Here is a 20,994-nt window from a genome sequence, read left to right as displayed (position 1 = left end):
GCGCCCATCCCTTCCCACCCTTACCCTTCCCTAGGGCACCCCCTACCCCCTTGACACTGCCCATCCCCTACCCCCTTGACCCTGCCCACCCCTTCCCCCCAACCACCTCCTCTGTTCCCCTACCCCTTCTTCCTGTGTCCCCTCCTCCTACTCCTCCTTCCCCTTCTTCTTCTCCTTCTTTGCCCCCCTCCCGTCTCCTCCCACCCTCCCCTTCTCTCCTCCTTCCTTCCTCCTCCCCCCTTCCTCATTCCTCCCCCGTCGCCGCCCTCTGGGACTGCTGCCGCCGCCCTCTGCGGATTCCCGTCGCCGACACGGACGTTGCCCGAAGCCCGCCGCCACGTCCGCCGCCGGAGGTCCCTGTCGCTGCCTCGTCAGGCCGCCTCTCGCCGCCAGGTTTGGCCGTCGTCGGCTGCCCCGTCAGCCCCTGCCGCTGCCTCGTCAACCCCTGCCCGGCATCGTCAGCCATCGTCGACGCCTGCCACGCTGCCGCCAGCCTGCCAGTCGCCTGCAGGCCAGATCGACGCCGCCGCCTCCGGCCCGCAACGTCCGCCGCCGCCTCCTTCTTGCCGGCGCCGCCCCCTTCTCCACTTCCCCCCCCACCTCTCCCTCCTCCTCCTCCACCTCCACTTCCCCCACCACCTCTTCCTCCTCCTCCTCCACCTCCACCTCCCCCACCACCTCTCCCTCCTCCTCCTCCACCTCCACCTCCCCCACCACCTCCACCTCCTCCTCCTCTAACCACACCCAGGTTAGCCACTAACCTCGGTTAAACTCACACTAATCTAAGTTAAGTTAACCCTAACCTAAGTTACGTTAGCCACTAACCTAAGTTAAGTTAAAACTAACCTAGGTTAGGTTAACAACTAAGTTAACTTCAGTTAACCTCTAACTTCACTCAAGTTAAAAACTAACCTAACTAAACCCCCTTTAGTTACCCTAACCCCATTAGAGTTAACCTAACCTAACTAGGGTTAGGATCACACTAACCTAACTAGGGTTAGATTTTCACTAACCTACATGTAGTTAGTCTGACTAACCTAACTCCGGTTAGTTCCACCCCCACTAACTAACCCTAGGTTAGTTAGTCTCCCCCTGGTTAGTTAGGACTTGCCTAACTAACTAAATTGACTAACTGACCCTAGACTACCTTAATTGACCTAGCTTACCAGACTAACTCACACTAACCTAATCAACCCTGACTAACCTAACTTGACTTGACTTGGGCAGACTACCATGACTTACCCAGACTAACCAGACTTAACTGACTTACTTCTAACTGATTTATCTGATTAACATGATTTATATGATTTAATTAATTTCTAAATTAATTTTCCCATCAAAATAATTCAGAAAAATTTCTAAAAATTCCCTTTGTTTTTTGCCAATTTTTGGGAGTTTGTCTCCTGGAAATTTCCAACCCTAAAATTTCTGAAAATTAAATATTTCCTAATTTATCCCCCAAATTGCCAATAAATGTAGAAAATTCATTTAAAAATAGTAAAATTTTTCTAAAAAATTCTCCTCACCCCCCTTGACCATTTTTCATTTATTTTTCATTTTAAAAAATTATCATACATGGTACCCCTATTGTTAATTTTTTAAAAAAAAAGAACAACACACTAACAAACCAACAAACGGAAATTTCCCTTAACACTCTCTATTTTATTTGCCTAGATCCCATTGTGGCTATTTCCTCCATATTCCTATGTTGTTTATATTAATTTCCCTATTATTCTTTTTATTCTTATTTAAAAAAAAAACAAACAAAAACAAAAACACACAACCAAACCTACACAAATAAAAACCAATAAAACACCTTCACAACCCATAATAACCACCCAAACAAAATAACCAACCATAAATAATCACAAATTACAAACATTAATAAACCAACCAAAAAACAAATCAACACATCCACAAAGGTGTTGTCTTTGTTGTTTCGTCAGTGGTCTTTACTTTTCCTTTACTGGATTCACTTCTTTTGGGGGACTCTTCCGAGCGCATTTCTGCATTATATACACACCCCTTCCAGGTATTTATTTTATGTGTTTTATTTATTTTCATTTCCCTCTTAATCACAAATTAATTGTTAAAATGAACTCTTTAATTCACCCACAGTTTCCACGCACATTCGCGCTCAACACACACATACTTTTTAATTAAAATCAACCAGCCATTCACTTAGCATGCGCTACGTGCGCTACAGAGGCACTTTAAAATTTTAATTAAAATGAACTAGCCATCACAAGAGCACGCGCTAGCAAAAAAGCGCTCCATATCACCTTAATTTGTAATCAATGAATTTGCATTTAGAGACCCAGTCGGGTATCGAAGTCGGGAATCGAATAAAAGCACCGTTTTAACCTAATAATTGGTATTTTAATTTATAATTAGGAACCGCCATTTTCTTGCTAAGTTTTATCACCTAATAACAATTCACCCATTCTTAATAATTTATTAAAATCAACCCTTCATTAAATTAATTCCCCCTTACTGCACTTAATTCCCCTTTTTAATGAACCGTTTCGTGGGATGGGTATGCGCAGTCATTAGAGTTATTTTCTTGGTCCAGTCTTGGTTTATCACCGATGTAGTATTGATATGTATCAGATATGGTATTGTTTTGGTTTACTGTCTTTGTTACGGTTACGGGTACGGTATGCAGTTTTTTCTTTTATTGCCTGATACGGGGTTCTGGGTGTTTGTCTGATGCATCGCATGAAGCTTTTGGTCGCATTTGTCTCCAGGTCATGTCAAATTTTTTCTAGGATGTGGTTTGCTTGGGGTTAGTTGGTCGAGCCACGTTTTCTTGTTTGGTTATTCTCTTATCCTTGGTTTTTTTTATCTGTTGCTTTGCAGGCATTCTCCTTGATTGTCTGTGTTTGTGGTGTGTGTGTAACCATCTGAATGACGCCTTCTCATGCTCCTCCCCCTATCCAGTACGTCCCACTAGTTAGTAGGGATTACTCTTCCCTACTTACTTTTGAGCCTCTCACGAAGGCGGGCCTTGCTGCTTTTGTGGCTACTCCTTTTCCCCTGCTTCCAGAGGATCCGTCGTTATGTGATGAGTTTCTGGCCTCTTACAACAAGAAGACAGGACTAGTCCAAGGACTTTCTATGACTTTGACATCTCGAGGCTTAGGGAAGGCTCTGTCTCTACCCTCCAAAGGTGAACCTTTTGTGACCACTCGTCAGCTTTTCTCTAATGAAGAGATTCTGAAGCTATTGCAAAAGCAGACAAGGGAAATCCTCGATGTTAAGAAGGTGATAAACTCTTCAGGAGTTTCCTTTTCTATGATCACTGATCCCGTATGGAAGACGATCTGTCAGTTTCTTCAGGATAGGTTTATGCCTGTCAAAACACCATCCCAATACTTGTCCAAAGAGCTTTTCACAACTTCCAGGATGGTGTTGAAAGGAGTTGCTACTGATTGGAGCACTTACCTCCTCACTAAAATGGATCAGCATTTTGTTAAAGTCACCCGGGGTAATGTTACCAATGTCACATATGGATCATATTTGTTTGCCTTCTTGACATATTCAGGTTTACAGAAGACTGTGCTGTGCCTCCACCTCCTCCATCAGATCCAGTACCTCCTCCTCCACCTTCAGATGAGTCAGAACCCATTGACATAGAGGATGATGATTCTCCGCCTCCCCTGGTCATACAGCGCAAACGCTTGAAGAGGGTAGCGGATAAAGCTCCTTCAATACTTCCTTTAGTACCTATCCCTGCTACCTCTGGCAGTGAACTCCCTGGGTATCTCACTTGCAATAACCTGTTCAGAGCACATCGAGAAGGATCATTGGACATATCAGTTCCCTCCCTGAACAATCTAGTCTCAGGAGACGCAATTCCTTTTCTCTGTAAGGATATTCAAAGCTCCATTGAATTGTCCGTGACAGCCTGTGTTCAATAGTTGTACGCGTCCTTTTATGAAGAGCTCATGCAGTCTAAGGACCAGTTGCATAAGGCAACATCTGAGTTAGCTTCTGCTAAGGATACCCTAGCAGATTTATTTAAGCAAATGGAACAACAAACCCAACTGGTTGCCACCCAAAGCGATGAGATTTCTTCTTTGAAGATCCAGTTACTAGAGGCTCAATCACATGTTACTAGCCTTTCAGAAGAGAAGGAGAGGATGTCCAGAGAAGCGAAGGAGTTTCAAGCTATCTTAGATGACAAACTTTCAGCTTTACAGATTGCTAATGACACAGTGGCCCACCAAGCCTCCCAAATCTAGCAGTTGCACGATCAACTTGCAAAGTCCCGCTCTGTTCCTCCAAGCCCTAATGTTCCATTGATTCCTTCTCTTTCACAGCAGGACTTGGCTGCTCTTCAGAGACAGGCTACTTTGTGCTCTCTATTCCAAGATAAAGTGGAAAGATTGTAGTCCAGAATGGACTTGTTATGGTCTACCTTTGAGCAGTTTCAGGAATATGTTCTACCCGACCATTCTTTCTTTGTCCACTACCACTTACAGAAGTTGGTCTTCTACATGAAGCTTTCCACGATGGATTTACCTTTTCCAGAGGATGGCTGGAGTGGGGCTTGGTCTGCTGAGTTGTTGACAGAGGTAGTCAGAATGGTCTTTGAAGATTCTGTCACACCAGATACCATGTTGATGTCGTACATGTATCTACGAGGAGACTTGTTAATTCCAGATAAGGTGGATATGGCATGGTATGTGGGGGATGTGGTCTTACAGGCTGTTTTGTATGTCAATCATTTGGAGTTGCGCATAGCTGACATGCTCCAGAGTTATTCCTCCAAAGTAGCTGATTGTCATGATAATTCGTGGCATCCTATGATTGATTCGGTGGTCCTAAATCAAAGACAAAACACAGCTCCTACCTCTACCCAGAGTACTAATCAACTGAGGATGGATCTCTTAGCCTATCTTTCAAAATATAATTCGTTTGATTCTACCTTCTTTGATGCCTATCATCGACGATCTCTCTTACGACCTTCTGTTCCTACCCTCCTCTATTACCAACAAATGGCTCACCGCTATGCTATATATCTTTCCCTTTGTCAATCTAATTCCACAATTATTTTACCCCTTCTTTTCCAACCTTCATCTTTCCCTCAAATTCCCATTTTTACATACTATTCCTTTATTGAGGATAGGGTATTTTCCCCTTCTCCGCCCTGCCCTTCTCCCTCCATTAATGTACCCTCTACATTTCCTATTTATCAGTTAACACCGTTCCTTAGTGATTCCCTCCAAATTTCTGCCACTCCTTCTTTAACCTTTTCTTCCTTTTATGATTTTTCCTATCCTTCCCTTCATCCACTCTTTCTTATTCCATTACCTTCTCCTAACACTTCTATATCTCAACCACCTCAGTTGGTTAGTGACTGTGACGGGTTTGATAATCAGATTTCCATAAGAAGGGGATGGAGTTCGGATGATTGCCTTACAGGACCGCAGATCAATTGGCCAGTAATTCCAGGAGAATGGACAGCTTCCAGTCAAGCTTATCAGAACTATGTTCATTTTGCCCAGCAGTATTCACAGTCTGCAGATCCCTCAGTGAGATTAACTGCTCACTTTGCTTGGTACCTGGCGTATATGCATAGGCACTCTCATAATGATTCCAAGCCTATTCCAAAGTTGTGCATGAATGTCAATGTAAGCATTGATTCCCAGCAGCTGGATATATTGTATTTTCATGCCCTCTGTTTGCCTAGCAGATACCTGGTCCTGTTGGAAAGGATGTGCTGTCTCCAGTTTTTTCAAAATCCTCCCAAAAACTTTGTAGATGAATCCTTATCTATGGATCGTTTCCGACAACATCAATCTTTTAAGAGGGATCATCTTCATTGATACCTTTCCAATGTATGGTGGAAGCTTTTTAATGAAAATCTCTTTTTGAAGGAGTCATTCAGATGGTTGTGTTGTGTATTAGTGTTTGTGTTGTGAGTTCATTTATGTAAAACGAGCATGGTGGTTTCCTATTGGATTGGATTTCGTGTACAAGTTACATTTTGGAGATTTGTGGTGATGGGGTCGTGGATGGAGAATTGAAGCTGATGCTGATGAAGACGAAGAAAACTCTTATATCCTTTACAAATTTGTTGTGATTTTTTTAAAAAAAAGTTTGCTAAGTGGTGTTAATGAATAAAGGGTTTTCCTTTCTTTGTATTTTTATATCATAAACAGGTTATAAGTTGGGGTCGTGGTGGATGGATTCATTGTGAAAAGATATTGAAGATCAAAGTTGAGCTTGTTAATGCACTTGTATTCCCTTTTTCCTGGGTCGCGAGGACGCTTCCTTATTAAGTGTGGGGATATGTTGCGTGTTGAAATGACTTGTTTTTTGGCTGATTTTTGTTGTTTTTGAGAGCTGAATGGTTGATTAGTTTGGAAGTGGTTTGAGAGTGTTTTGGATGATATTGATTGTGTTTTGGAAGTTCATGATGATTATTGGTGGTTCTGTGATGTTCTGATAGGTTCTGTATACCTTCTGTTTTGCTCTGTTTTAGTATGTTTTGTTCTAATTGTCTTCTGTAAGGAGGGATGGAGTATTGATTGATGAAGATTGAGATCTTGTGAAAGCTTATTGAATAGTTTGTGAGAGTTTGGAATGATTTGAGAATGAGTTATGAGGTTTTGATGACCTTCTGTAACCTTCTGTAGATCTTCTGTAGAGCCTCTATTTCTATTCTGTTCTGTTCTATTCTGTACTGTAGCTGTTCTGGTACTGTTCTGTGACTGTTCTGTATGCTTCTGTATGTGTTCTGGTGGATGAGAGTGTAGCTTGGGAAATTTTTCTAGCATTGGAAAGAGGTGAATACAAGTGCAAAAGAGCTGAAAGAAGTGGAAGAAGTAGCTGCTGAAGACTCAAGTGAAGACTAGAGTGAAGTGACAATAGTGAGCTATGAAAAGACACTGTAGTGGCTCTGGTGACTCTTCATATCAGACATACCTCTTGGGAGGGGTATCCACGACCTAAGAAGGATTATTGAGAGTGATTTTGAGAGATTGTAGTGAGGACATGATGTATTATTGATGGAGAGAGAGAGAGAGAGAGAGAGTCAGAGATAGCTAATTCTACTCAAACAGAGTGATTGTATATGAGAGATTGAGAGAGAAGACTATGAAGATATTGAAGATGAATACTATGTGATATATTTCCATTCAAAGATGGTGTATTCCTTTGCTTTCTTTGTTCTATAGATGGATTTTGTGAAGATATTGAAGAATATGGTTGATTCTATCAAATCCGTGGGAGATCTACATAATGCTGCATGAAGATTTGTTGTGCCTGGTGTTCTTTTCTTCATTGTGATCATATGAAACATGATAAACAAGCTTGTTGATGTTAAAAGATAGATTTTCTTGCAAGAGAATTCCCTTTTCCTTGGTATTCCTCTTGGGGCTCCAAGCTGTCTATGCATCTTGTCTTCATGGAAGACTACATCATGGTTGCGAATGACTTTTCACGTGTCCGAATCCTAGAGGCAGTAACCCATATCTCCTGCATCTCCATAGCCAAGGAAAATGCATTTGACACTCTTAGGATCTAGCTTATTATGCTTGTCCTTGGGCACATAGTAGAATGCCTCACATCCAAAGACACGTAGATGCGCATAAGATGGAGGTTTCCCAGTCCATACCTCCTCTGCAACCTAGAAATCCAAACTGCTGGAAAGTGATCTATTTATCATATGCACAACTATACTGACTGCCTTAGCCCAAAAGCTCTATGGTAGGCATGTATGGCTAAGCATACTGCGTACAAGCTCCTAGATGGTTCTATTCATCCGCTCAGCCAAACCATTCTAGGGTGGGATATAGGGGGCGGTTAACTGACACTTAATACCGCTCTCGTCACATAGTTGCTCAAAGGCATGTGACACATATTCTCTGCCATTGTTAGTCCTAAGGCATTTCAGCCTATGCCCAGTCTGGTTCTCAACCAATGCAAGCCATCTCTAAAATACATCCAAGACATCGTATTTAGGATTAATGGCATAAGCCTAGACTTTTCGTGAAAAATCGTCCATGAATGTGACAAAATACTTTGCGCTACTCATAGACTCACATGGCATGGGCCCACAGACATCCTAATGTACCAATGCCAAGGGCTCACTCATGTGTGTCCTACTAGACTTCTTATGCATATTCCTAGTCTATCTACCATAAAGACAATGCTCACATGAATCAAAACATGCATAGTCAAGGGGTGATAAGTACTGCAAACCAGAAAGCATTTTCATTCCCTTCAAGGACATATGGCCCAAATGGGCATGCCAAAGAGATACATGTGGGATGGAACCCACTGACAAAACATGGTCAATAGAGGACCCATCAACTACAAGAGGATAGAGACTGCTAGCCTTGGCACCTCTAATAAGCACAAGTTTGCCACATGTAATTTTCCAAGCACAATCCCCAAATGAAACATGAAACCCAACATCATTAAGCTGCCCTCCTACAGACATGACCGTGTATTAAGTGCAAGTACATGATGTACATCCTATAACAGAAAAGCATTGTAAGTAGAGAACTGTAGCCATACATTCCCAATGCCAACAATAGTAAGTGACCTGTCATCACCCAAACGGATAGAACCAGAGACAGTGAGGTAGGAGTGGAACCACTAATGGCATGGTGTAACATGAAATGATGCACTAGAATCCAAAAGCCAGCATTGCGCATACATAGAGTGAACCTCGGTCAACTATGTAGCATCACAAGAACTAGTTGCAAGTATATACTCCCATCAGAGTCTTCAATCTGCATGACATTTATCTCCTCGATTTTCAAGCTAGATTTTGTAAGCACAATGCTACGATCAGAGGACTTTTACTGTACTTTGTCTTTCCCCTTCTCTTTGCGCTTCTCATTGTGCAACTCATGACATTGTGGGCGTATATGTCCCTTCTTGCTGCAATGGTGTCATGTCACATTAGCATTTCTCCCACAAGACTTACTATGTGACTTGCCACACGATTTACACCTAGACTTTTGCGAGTCTCTGCCACGGCCATTCCCATGGTCATTTTTTCCATTACCATCGCTGCCTCTAACAGTCAAAGCATGTGACACACGAGAGGCATCCAAGTTCTTACAATTGATCTCTTCCTGTAGAAGAGCACTCTCTACATCAAGCAAGTTCAAAGTAGTAGCAGAAGCACATAAGGTAGTGCATAATACATCCCATGACTCACTCAAAGTCCCAAGCAAACAATGGAGTAACCTCATCATTGAAAGTAATGCCTTGTGAAGTCAAGTTCTTGAGAGCATGGAACTAGCAGACATCGTCACATTCTCCTTCATGTGCAGGTCCATAAGTTGCTTCAGCCAATACATCATATGACTTGCTAGACTTTTCTTGTCATAAAGGTTCTTGATCTTATCCCAAAGCTACCAAGCACTATGTGCTTCCTCAACCACATTGTAATGTACCTGTTCAATGAGAGACAAGATGAGGGTGGACTTGCATAACTCATCAATCTCCATCCATTCGTCATTAATCATAGTTTCAGGCTGCTCTCCACTCAACCTTAGTGTCTTTATCTGTGATTTCTGCACCAATACCTACCAAAATTGGCTCTTCCAATAGGCATAATTTGTATAATCAAGCTTAGTGATGTTGAAGATAGCATTACCAATGGAAGAAGATGCCATACTACAATCCAAGACGGTTAAAAAATGCTTGTTGTTTTCTGCTATAAACAACCAAAATACCACAAAAAACCAAGGCGAAATGACTACGAACTGATAGCTAATGATGCTTCCCACCAAGAACCATGAAAAGTACATAAAATCAAGATGATTCAACATGAAAAATACATCACAGTCCAAGCATAACTCCTTGTAATAAATTATAGCTAGGTACAATGAGAGAAAATTGTAGGCAAAATGAATACACCAAGTCAACCACTGGCTGTCAAAGCATAACCAACATCAAGCAGGCATAAATCAACATGTGACAGTCATGCAGACATCGAGCAAACAACCAAGCATGTCAAATGAATCCATTAGTAAGCCAGCACACCCCCTGTGTAATAGGGCAAAGTGTAGGCAACACTGGCAAGACCTGACACAAATATGTGTGTGCTCAGGGAGTGCAAAGCCCAAATCAGCCCAAGTACATGTATGCAGACCATGGCATATCAACTGTGCAACATCCAAGTGAGAGTCCCAGTCTCAAGTATCTGAATGCTCAAGTAGCATAAACCGCTTGCTCAATGTCTGTCAAGCATCCAAAGAAGATCCCATTGGCACAAAAGCTGTAAATATCAAGCACAGAAGCTCAACAAGGGCATATGATAGCACTAGTGATAGAAGATCCAAGATCAAGCATCAATAAGACATCGTGAGCACATAGGTCGTGTAGCATCCGTACATAGCATCCATAGACATAAACATCAAGTACATCCAAAGCGTAACTCTGGCAAGCCAAGAAATAGCCAAAGTAAGCTCCAATTAAATGCCAAGCCAAAGCAAGGCTCAGTAGCATCCAACTCTAGACAATGTAACGAGCATGTAGTAGTGGCATAGGCCAAGCATGTCAAGACCGGTCATACATAAGAAAAGTACATGCCATAAGTACATCAAATATGGAGATCCAAATGCTATGCGAAGTGAGCTCAAGCTCAACCAATGATTCGAGAGCAAATCCAAGCTCTATGTCGATTCCCGAGACATGTCCCATTTCCAAGAGGTATAGGCAAACATGAAGTAATAGGCTTCAAGCCCATTGCTGTATAGCAATGATTTACTATTGAAAATTGTGATTTTTCAGCCAAAAAATTAGTCCAAGATCATGATAAAACATATGCCTTGCATCCCCCAACAATCGGTCATCAATAGGCATCAAATTGCTTAACTAGGAAGCTCCAAACAACCATAGGCATCAACTCTAGTGTAGCATTGACATTTAATGTTTGTAAGTTGTTGTAAACTATTTCAAATCAATACTATAGGACCTCAGATCAATATTCAAGGCTTGAGAGGCTTCAAAGCATATCAAGCATCATTGCCAAGGGTGCCACAATGATTATGAAGCATGCCATGACCAACATTTGATGTAGGAGCTGCTATCCATCTTCTGGCTACAACATTTGCAAGTCACGCTGATCTGCTTTGGGTTGCTGCTCATGTTTTGTGCTGGTTCAAGGTGGTGCCAAATAAGCCACATAACAAGCCTAAGGTGATCCACAAATCCATACAACAAGGTATGAAGAGAACAAGCTTCAAGGGTGGAAGCTATGGCAGTCCTCTTCGTGTGTAAGCCTATAGCTTCAATAAATCTTGACAAAAAATGGCCAAATACCTCTAAGAAAATGCCTTGAGGGTGGCTAAAGGGGCCGGGAAGGTGCTTAGGAAGCCAGGGGGCGACAGGAGCTCGAGAAGGTTGGCTATGGCTGTTGGGAGTGGAAGCCAATGGTGTAGGTATTCAAAAGGAAGTTGAAGGAGTCACGAACCAAGTCAAAATTCTTGAGCAACCATGCTCTGATACTAGTTGAAAGGTGAGAAGGATTGAAGCTTGCTTGGAAGAGCTATGGTAGGAGAGAAAGAGCAAGAAAGAGAGAGACACAAAATGGGAACTCCAACAATCACAATGTGTGGTCATGCCTTCCTTTATTCAAATTGTCACTAAAAGAATAAAGGATAAAGTGACAGTGAAGGGCGCCCACCACATGTAGTGTGCAGTGGTGGGTACTGTCATTGTAGTAATACATGGGCGGCTAGGCGAAGGCGCCTTTACCCCCAACAATATTAAAATCTTTATCGCATTAGTGTATGCTCCTAATGTCTCAGATATGAGAGCACAAGTGGAAACAATTGTCTCAATTGGATGCAGATATTGCCTCCATGTTTATGGGTGATTGGAATATGGTATTCTCTTTCATAGTTGCTCTCTTAATTCAAAAACGCAAGGAGTGGAGTAAGTTGATGCTTGGGATCATTTCTATATAATTGATGGCCTTATAGATGTGGCTAAACTGGCTCATGAAAGGGAGGCTTGAAATTTTACTCGGAGAAACAAACACAGTAATGCTTCATGGATAGTAGCAAGGCTCGATAGGTTTTACTTAGCCAACGAGACACATGGTGGCTTCATCCTACATCTATAGTTGGAATCTGTGTTGATGTCAACCTTTTTTATCATTTCCCTATTTGGACTTATGTTGGAATACTTTCTGATTCTACTAAGAAGTTGGGTCCCCCACCCCTTAAGCTAAATGTCTCCTTTTTGAAAAATCCTCAATTTGTGGCAAAAGTGGCTAAGGCTTGGAATAACATCCCTAAGGAAGTTGATCCCGCAACTCTAAGATTGCTACTAGGGATAACCTTTTGCTACAGTGTGAGTGCCCTGATGATGAGATAGCTAGGTCACTACTTGGTGAAACTGAAGTGTCCCTACAAGCTCTTGAGGAGGAGAGAATTGAGGGCCTTCTTGTGCAAAATAAAATCATTGTTTTAGGGTTGTTGATTGCCCCTCTCCATGCTTCTTTAGGGCGGTAAAACAAAAAAGAGTGAAAGACTTGATTGTCCAACTTACGGATCAAGATGGCACTATAGTCTATGACAATAAGGGGGATAGCCCGAGTAGTTTCCTCCTATCTATTTAGCATTGTTGCAAATAGACCCACAACTGATGTTAATTATCTTCATACAGCAACAAAGTTCCTAGATCTGGTTCCTAACATAGTATGTACTAATAAAGTCCTTAGTTTGGACATACACTTAAGTGTAAAGGATCTCCATGATGTGGTGTTTTAGATCAAGAGAGAGAAATCCCCGAGAAGTGATGGGATGGCAATTGAATTCTTTCAATGCTTCTCAAAGGAATGCAAAGATGATCTATGTTCACCATTGAATTGGATAGGAAGACATGCAAGGATTGGAGGCCCATCACTCTATTAAATGTGGCTTACAAGATTTTGGAAAAAGCCCTAGTAGTTAGACTCAAACACATCTTGGCAAAAGGGATTCACAACAAGTAATTTCAAAATTTTCTTAAAAGAAACATTCATGAAGCAATTTTGAACCTAATTTCTATATGGATTATGCCTTGGCCTTAGATAAAGTCTTTCTCACGATCAACCTAGATTCAGACAAAGCTTATAGAGTTAGGTGGGATTTCACCTTGTCTACTTTGAAAAAGATGGGTTTTGAAAATGCATTTTGTCAAATGGTTTACGCTTTATTTGGCAATGACACATCTCAAATTTGTATTGATGGGTACCTAAAGGGTTCCTTTGAGCTGTGTAGATTAGTACGCCAAGGTTTTCCATTGGCTCCACTCTTGTTTATAGTCATCTCAGACCCATTGCTATGGAATTTAGACATGCAAGTAGAAAGAAGAACCATAAAAAAGTTTGCCCCTCCCTAAAGGCTCTTAAGAATGTTCCATAGTCATATTTGATGTTTGTCTCTATGGTTTCCCCCTTTGCTAAATCTTATTGGGATCATATTGAAATTTTTTTGGCAATTTTTAATGGCATCAACAAGAAAAACACTCTTGTCACTTTGTGTCTTGGGCTCAAGTGCAATCTAGGAAATGTCTTGGTGGATTGGGAATTTGTGCTCTATATGATAGGGTAGCTAAATTTAGTATTAAGTGACTGCAAAAGCTAGCTTCTTCCATGTAACCATGGGCTATTCTCATGCATAATTGGATTTCACAAGCTCTCATAAAGAAAAAAAAAGTGGTTGGGACTGGGGTGGTTTCATTGACTCCTTTTCAATGACAAGAGAGTCAAAATCAAAGACTCTTAACTCATTGTGACTACTTGATGTTGGCTTCTATTGAACATTGAATGGGACCCCCCTTGCAAGAGGAGACTGCTCGCTTAATCTCTTAGTTTGGTTTACTCTAGAGGTAGTGTTTGATGATCCTTATTTCTTTTGGCATGGACCCAAGAAAGCATTATATCTATTTTTAATAAAGGGATTGTGGTTTGGTTAGATTTGTAGGATCAAAAGAGTTTGGATTAGCTCCCCATTAATGAGGTCTAGGGCAAGTTTTTTACTCATAGATAAGGAACTCGACTAGCTAACTAATTTTTTCTCTAGGGATAAAGAAGATTGACCATCTTCTCCCAACCATATAATCAACTTCACCTGGAATCAATTCTCAATTGGTGAGATTAAGGTAGCTAACATGAGATCTTTGTCTGAAATGCACACAAAAGATTGGATCACCAAGGCACATGCCTTTTGCGTCAAGTATCATCACACACTTTTGGCTTAGAAACTAAGATCCTTAGTCTTATTTTCTTGGAACACAACTCCCTTTATGAGGCTCAATATGATGCTATGGAGGAGGGTGATCCTAGGAAAAATTCCTACCAAGGATGTGATTGCAAATGAAGCAAGTGAATAGTATATGTTCGATGTGTAAAAGTTTTGATGACAATCTGTTTCACCTTTTTGGGGTCAATCCATGTGTTAGGAAGGTCTGCTGGCTTAAAGTTCAGAGTTGGTTGCTAGCTCCACAACTTGTTTCTTGGAAGATAGCCATTCTTGGACAAAAGGGTAAGAATGTCACTTGTGATATTTGATCTCTAATAGATAATATGACTTCTATATTGAAAATACTGTGGGAAGGGAGGAACAACTTAGTCTATAGGGGGAAACCTTAGCTCTACTTTGATCCATCAAATCATTTTGTTAAGTCCTGTTTAGAAGTCTTAGGCCTGCTAAAAGTTAAATAAATAAATAAAAAGTAGTTAAAAGGCAATGAAGTTCCAAGATGAAGAGACACTTAAGGATTTAAACTTGGACATCCTTGTAAACTCTTTTAATATAATATTGTGTATATTTACGTCAAATGCCATAATGCTTGAGAGACATTTGTGAAGACTTTGTTGATCTCTTGATTTGAAGCAAACACATTGGACTCCTCACCTTCCCCTTCAAAATGGTATCTTTCTTTTGTTGTGAAGTTACTAGGGCAAAGAAGAAGAAAGGAGGTGCACTACCTCTGCATCTTGCTTTGTTGTCAATCATGCTATTGCACCATGAATGCTCTTGGTGTTCATTACTAATAGTGTGGGTCATCTTATAATCAACTGACAAATGTGTGATCGAGGCTTTTAAAGCTTGAAAGGCAACAAATCTTTATTTTTTTAACGAAATAAGGACTAGTAAGTCAAATTAAAAGTGTCACATATTGAAAGAAATTGAAAAATTATTCAACTTTTTTCTTAAAGCATAACAATTTACTATGAATCGAGATTTACTCACTCAAGCTTTTGTTCCTTGTGCTTGAGTACTTTTGGAAAATGGTAGCTCTTTAAAACAAAGGTGCACTCTTTTTACATTATGATGTCCTAGTTGATTGATATTTCAAAGGAGATGAAAAACTTACACGGTCTCGTAATACTCCATGAAAAAGGATCCCATAAGTCCCTTGGCCAAGAACCCTAGATGTGAAATTACTTGTAGCAACAACAACCTCTTCCATTGTAAAAGTGATAGGCCTCTCAAAGTAGAGAACATCAGACATCATATCTGCAAAGAATGGTCATCAATAAATTAACAAGAATACCCAGTAACACTATTATTTAGCAAGTTTTATTCAAAGGTTTAATGTCAAATCATTAACAATGAAAATTGGTGAGGATACCATCGTAATGGTAAATTTTAAGGCTATTTTTGCATTAATGATTTATGAGTAAAGCAAATAAGTTATTGAAAATTTGGCAAGTAGTTCTAATTCCTAAGGAGACGGAAAATTTTAGAAAAGTGTAAAATTTCCCTTAAAAATTGGCTAGGAAATTATAAGGGACTACCAAATTATGCCACATTGGATCACTTAGGTCTACTAATGAGTAGCTCACTCTTAATTGTCATGAAGAATATTGCAACATCTAGAATTTTAGGGGATTTTGCTATGAGGAAAGGAGGAATGGCATGCTACTTGAATAAGATGAAGCACTTTAGGGAATAGAGTGTAGGAGGAATATTGGCCTTGGTTGAGCTAATTATGGCATTATAAATTGATTCTCCTTCTTGAGTTTTAGGTGGAATGCTAATTGTGTGAAAAAATTGTGGAACCAATGTTATGTGATGAGAGTTGCTCTAGAGAGTACATTAGCACAACAATTTGCAATGATTTAGCATCATTCTAATGTATCTACGAAATAGTACTACACTAATTAGGATAGGCCCATGGCATAGATTGGTTGATGTAGATGATGCTAATCTCTTTGATTGTTTATGGGAGACTAATAGATTCCATGCTATGACTCTTTACATCGATGAAAGTTAGGCTTGGAAACATGTTGACGCGAATTTCCCAATATTGTTGAAGTATAACGTAATGACAAGCTTAGGTGCAATATCAGGCCAGAAACTAGTCATGGTTTGAATGGATAGAATAAAAGGTGCTCAATGTTGTGGCAAAGAGGATAGCAAGGGTGACTCAAGTGTCAACCTAGTAATCGAGCTTATTGAGAGAGCTTATGAGAGTGCATTTGCCTCAATCAAAGAGAAGCCCAAGCTCTCGAGGAAGCTATAAGTCAAAGGCATTAGGGGATGGAATGATTCATGGGACAGCGACTGCCTTTGTTGGCTCACCATGGATGTGATCAAGCATCATTGAGACCTAAATGAAGAAGAGAGCATGTGAGTGTGTGAGGTATTAACCCAAAAGGACTCATGGCCTCCTTGTTACAACATCATGCCAATTTAGCCACTAGGTTGCCTCCAAATGCAAAGCGGCAAGCTCTTGATTGACTACCACAAGGCAAAGGACTTTGCTTAATGCGACTTATCTTCAAGGTTTACATGCACTAAACTAAGAACATGGAAAATGAGAGTGAGGAAAACTAGTGCTTTGGAAAACTATTATGAATAGATTCCCTATAAGGAAGAGGATTAATAAGTTAAGGAATTTCCCCAATATTTGTGGCATGTGTAAGAGGCATGGTGAAACAATGAAGCACTTGCTGTGGGATTGCCCTGAGGTGCAATCTTTGGAATGAGCTCAAGGAGGGGGTGGAGGCAGCTGATTTTCATGGCAGCATTTTGGCCAAAACTATCCCTTTTGGAGAGGGTAGTTGCGTCAACGAAGGCTCAATGCACTTCTAGAATGTGATCAGGGCTATTGCAATAGGAGCTATCTGGCGACACATAAATGATAAGTGTTTTGGCAAATCTTTATTTTGGTCTTCTTTGGACAAGCAATCTTGTATGGCTTTCAAATGCTTGTGCAAGCATTACAAAGCGGCTTACTTGGGGATTTTAGGAAAGTTGGCTAGCTAACGTTAGCTACGCCGGGTTCCCGACTGATGGCGGATGATGTAACTATCTTATTATTATCAATGCAACTTCGCATTATAGAGAATTTGCTAATCCTCAATGGTAAAAGATCTTGTGAAAGCAGTTTGTGGTTTTACCGGGATACCTCTAGCAAGGTTACGCCGGTTGGCACCTGCCACCCCATCTTTGTAATTGGACTGGAAAGCACTTGAGGGTGAGGAGGCGATGGCCAGGAGGGAAGGTGGCGATAGGAATAGCTTCGTCTGCTCCGTCCTGCCAAGGCAAGGCGATGATGCTTTGAATGCGCCTCGTAAATTTCGACCTCCTTGCTTTGATGTCGTTGTGAATGTGGATCCCTTCCTGTTGGTCATTTGCAAAGTGCAAAACGAAGCTAAGCCGACAATGGCGAAGAACAAAATCACAGAGGAGACTATAATGGCGATTGTGCCGGCCGACATGATGTGCCTCTTTGGGCCGCCAGCATTGCCCACCTCATCGTTGTCGTTTACGGGTGGCGGAAGGTTTCTCTTTATGATTGCATCAGCTGCAACCAATTATTAAGACAAGAACCAGCAACATAAATTAGCACTAATTTCCTGGGAGGTTGATGATATGCAGTTGCAATATTAATCAAGGTCACGGACGTGCGATATTATTACTCATTTTGCCGAATCGAGTTACTTTGCCAGACGACGATAATTACCGGCCGGTTAATACATTATTGAGGCTGCTGGGAGTTTACCGATAGTGGCGTTGATGGGGATGTAAACGATGGTGCCTGTGGAGATGTTATAGACGTCGGTGATGCTGGGATTAGCGGCGAGGATGGCGTCCAGGGAGCTGCCAAACCGGATGGCGAGGGTGTGGAGGAGGTCGGCGGGTCCAACGCGGTAGGTGAGGAGGTACTTGTAAGGAGGAGGAGCGGGAGGCGGGACGGGTGTGAAGCGGCAGCCACAAAGGAGGGATACGTATTGTCCGCCGCCCGGCAGCTGGGGCGTGGCCGCCCACGCAAGCCCGCCGTAGTCGCTGAGGAGGGTATTACTCGTGCGGCGGTAAAAAGAGTGAGCTGAGTAGACCAGGGCATTGGAGGACGTCGAATTGGCGCAGGAGCAGTTCACACCGACGTAAAAAGCTTTCAAGGTCCTGGCCGGGTGAGGCGATTGGCCCGCCTGATCCAGCGCATCTTCAAACGACGTGTACCTCTGCACGGTGAAGTCGCCGCTGCTGTAGCCGAAGATCTGTTCCGCTTCCTCCGCCGTCCGATTCAGATACTCGAACGGGTAGTAGAGATAGGCGGAGCAAGAGGAGCCCGGGCTGCTGCAACGCAGCGGGGGGTTCAACTCCAGCACCCGCGGCCGCTCGACATGACCGCTTAATCTGATATCTGCTCCGTGAGCAGTTGCCAGGAGTAGTGCAGCTGCAGCGCTTAGCAGGAAGAAAATTCGACCCTGCACAATCATGACGTCTTTTTGCGCGATCACTACACTGCTCTCTCTCTCTCTCTCTCTGTCTCGCAGCGAGCAGACGACGTGCCCAAGCCGAAAGCGCAGCTGGAGGCTCTCGGCCGGTCGATTCCATAGGCCATTTCACCCAAGCGTATAGGACGAAAAATGCCGGCAATCAGCTCTCCCGCTCCATTTTTGTCCGTTTCGTGAATCGCATATTATGCGTCGCTTGCTCTTCACAATAATGTGCGTAACAACAATGGGAAAGACCCCCCACGACCATTAGACTTTCGATTTTGCACGTGCAGCTACGGCTGCAAATTTTTACGTGCTTGCCGATCATGCCCAATCGATTCTGAAGATTAGATCCGAGCCATGCTCGTAGATGATCGTTCGGTGTGGTCAACGCTGTTGTGAGGTCAAGGCTGTAATGAAGTTTTCCTACAAGGGAGGACGTATGACTATTCAAATAGTAATGGATTATGAAACTTATAAGGTGATGGACCAAAGTTTGGTAGGGATCTTGACATGAGCTAACCAATGTGATTAAGATAAGTGATAAAATCACAAGGTGAAATTGATGTGGAGTATAAGCTTATTTGAACTTGCTTGAATTGCACACTTGTGATGCTAACATTTCTTGCTTAAGGTTTGTGCAAACAAAGAAATATGAACGATTTGATCACTTGGCACAATCACAATGAAGAAAATGATAGCTTTATGAATGTAATTCATAAATGCTACAACAAAAAGTGGCTTTAGGTGAAGCAATAGATGCATTTTTTGAGTACAAGGAAAACTTACAGGCACATCTATTTGCACGCTCATGCACCCTTCAAATTACAACTCTATAAGTGCACTCGGTCTAGAATTTGAATCATTGACTGCTACAAATATATACATGCTATTTTCTCGTGATTTACAAAACAAGAGTTGCTGGTTGTAGAACTGTAGCTCAAAATGGAGTTGCAATCAAGCAATCAATGAGTCCAATAGTTTTCTAAACAAGAAGTACACCATGAGGAATCAAATCAACACTTAAAATAGAATAATGCATGTGATGTCGTATTCAAGAATACATTAAGCAACACAACATACATCTCCAATATGATACAATAATGAGATTGGCCAAATAATGATCAATATTATTTATGAGTACTTACGGATGTACATATACATTTCAAAGCTATAATTATTCGACTTGAATTGCAAACAATGATAATGAAAAACTAAGGTGTATCCTCTATACAAATAGATAAGGTTGAAACTATAATATATCATGCACTATACAAAGTCCTCCTCAGATTTAGTATTGTTGGATGTACCAATATCCTTTTCCTCCTCATCGCCTTGCACCTATACATGCAAGTTGCCATTTATGAGCATGGCAGGAATGCAATAGCAAGGAACCACAATAATGGAAGACTTGCAGGAGCACCTCCTCTTGCCCAAGTTGCAACATTCTTGATTGACTTACCTGATCAAAATGAGCACATAAAGCATCCTAAAGATGTACTACTTTAGGAGAAAATAGTCATCAAGAAGAAGAGTATCAAGAGAGAGTAAATTGTCAAGTAGCATGAATGTCGCTACTATGCATGTGCAATCTAATTGCTCTAATTTATTAAAGTTGAAGAATGTCACGAGGAACCCCTAGTATTAGTAGTAACTAGAAGTCAAGTTCAAGAGAATGTTGATTGGGAAAAGCAAAAGGGAGCCAAGAAAATGGCTACTAAGCAAGTGAATAGGTTGCAAAAGAAGGCAAAAAAGTCACTACCTGAAGACTTGGATGATTAGGAATGGCAAAAAAAATTGACTCCTAATCCAAAAGGTTATCAACTTGAAGATATGAGTGTAGGAAACTTGGAGGAAGGATGCTCTAATGAGTTCTTTCAAGTTTTGGCAAGGTGTTCTTTGCAATTGACAAGTTGAATCAAATATTGGGCTTGATTCTAGGATCCAAAGAGAAGCTTCTCTTAAAAATTAGGCAAAAAAAAGATATTTTTGAGGAAAAAACTTTGCATGTTCATTAAGCTCCTTGAGTGTCAGGTAGTAGTAGCCACTCCAAAGGAAGTGGTGGACCATCAAGTCTCTACTATCCCCAAGAGAAATATGGAGGAAAGAGATATGATGATCTTTTGGATGGAGGATTAGGGGTGAATATTCTCCCTAAAGAAACATATCTAGCCAATAAACAAAGTGAGTTAATATGGACTCCATTTTAGATCAAGATGGTTGATCAAAGAAAATGTAGCGATTAAGCATTTTGAAAAACTAATAATTCAAAGTTGTAGCCTTGAAGTTCAAAGCTAGTT

At 41.3% G+C, this 20,994-nt stretch overlaps 1 protein-coding gene across 2 annotated transcripts in view; it reads right to left on the bottom strand.

The window, feature by feature from the left end:
* LOC148023478 (lysM domain receptor-like kinase 3) overlaps positions 1–18,761 on the bottom strand; it is a 77,054-nt gene extending 58,293 nt beyond the window's left edge. Inside the window, exons 1-3 of one of the 2 annotated variants that reach the window (XM_087695421.1) lie at positions 17,977–18,761; positions 17,380–17,778; positions 15,340–15,482 (exon numbers count right to left, since the gene is read on the bottom strand). In XM_087695421.1, the coding sequence (XP_087551547.1) occupies positions 15,340–15,482; positions 17,380–17,778; positions 17,977–18,694 (1,260 nt within the window). In that variant the 5' untranslated portion in view covers positions 18,695–18,761. The remainder of the gene's footprint in view (positions 1–15,339; positions 15,483–17,379; positions 17,779–17,976) is intronic. The other variant, XM_087695422.1, reaches the window with a different exon arrangement.
* Positions 18,762–20,994: the final 2,233 nt, after the last annotated feature.

The sequence above is a fragment of the Lygodium microphyllum genome, chromosome 16 (genome assembly GCF_053477565.2).
Source record: "Lygodium microphyllum isolate KBCC chromosome 16, Lygodium_microphyllum_v1.1.10, whole genome shotgun sequence".
NCBI lineage: Eukaryota > Viridiplantae > Streptophyta > Polypodiopsida > Schizaeales > Lygodiaceae > Lygodium > Lygodium microphyllum.
The sequence above is the reverse complement of the archived record's forward strand: the minus strand, read 5'-3'. Positions and strand labels throughout refer to the sequence as shown.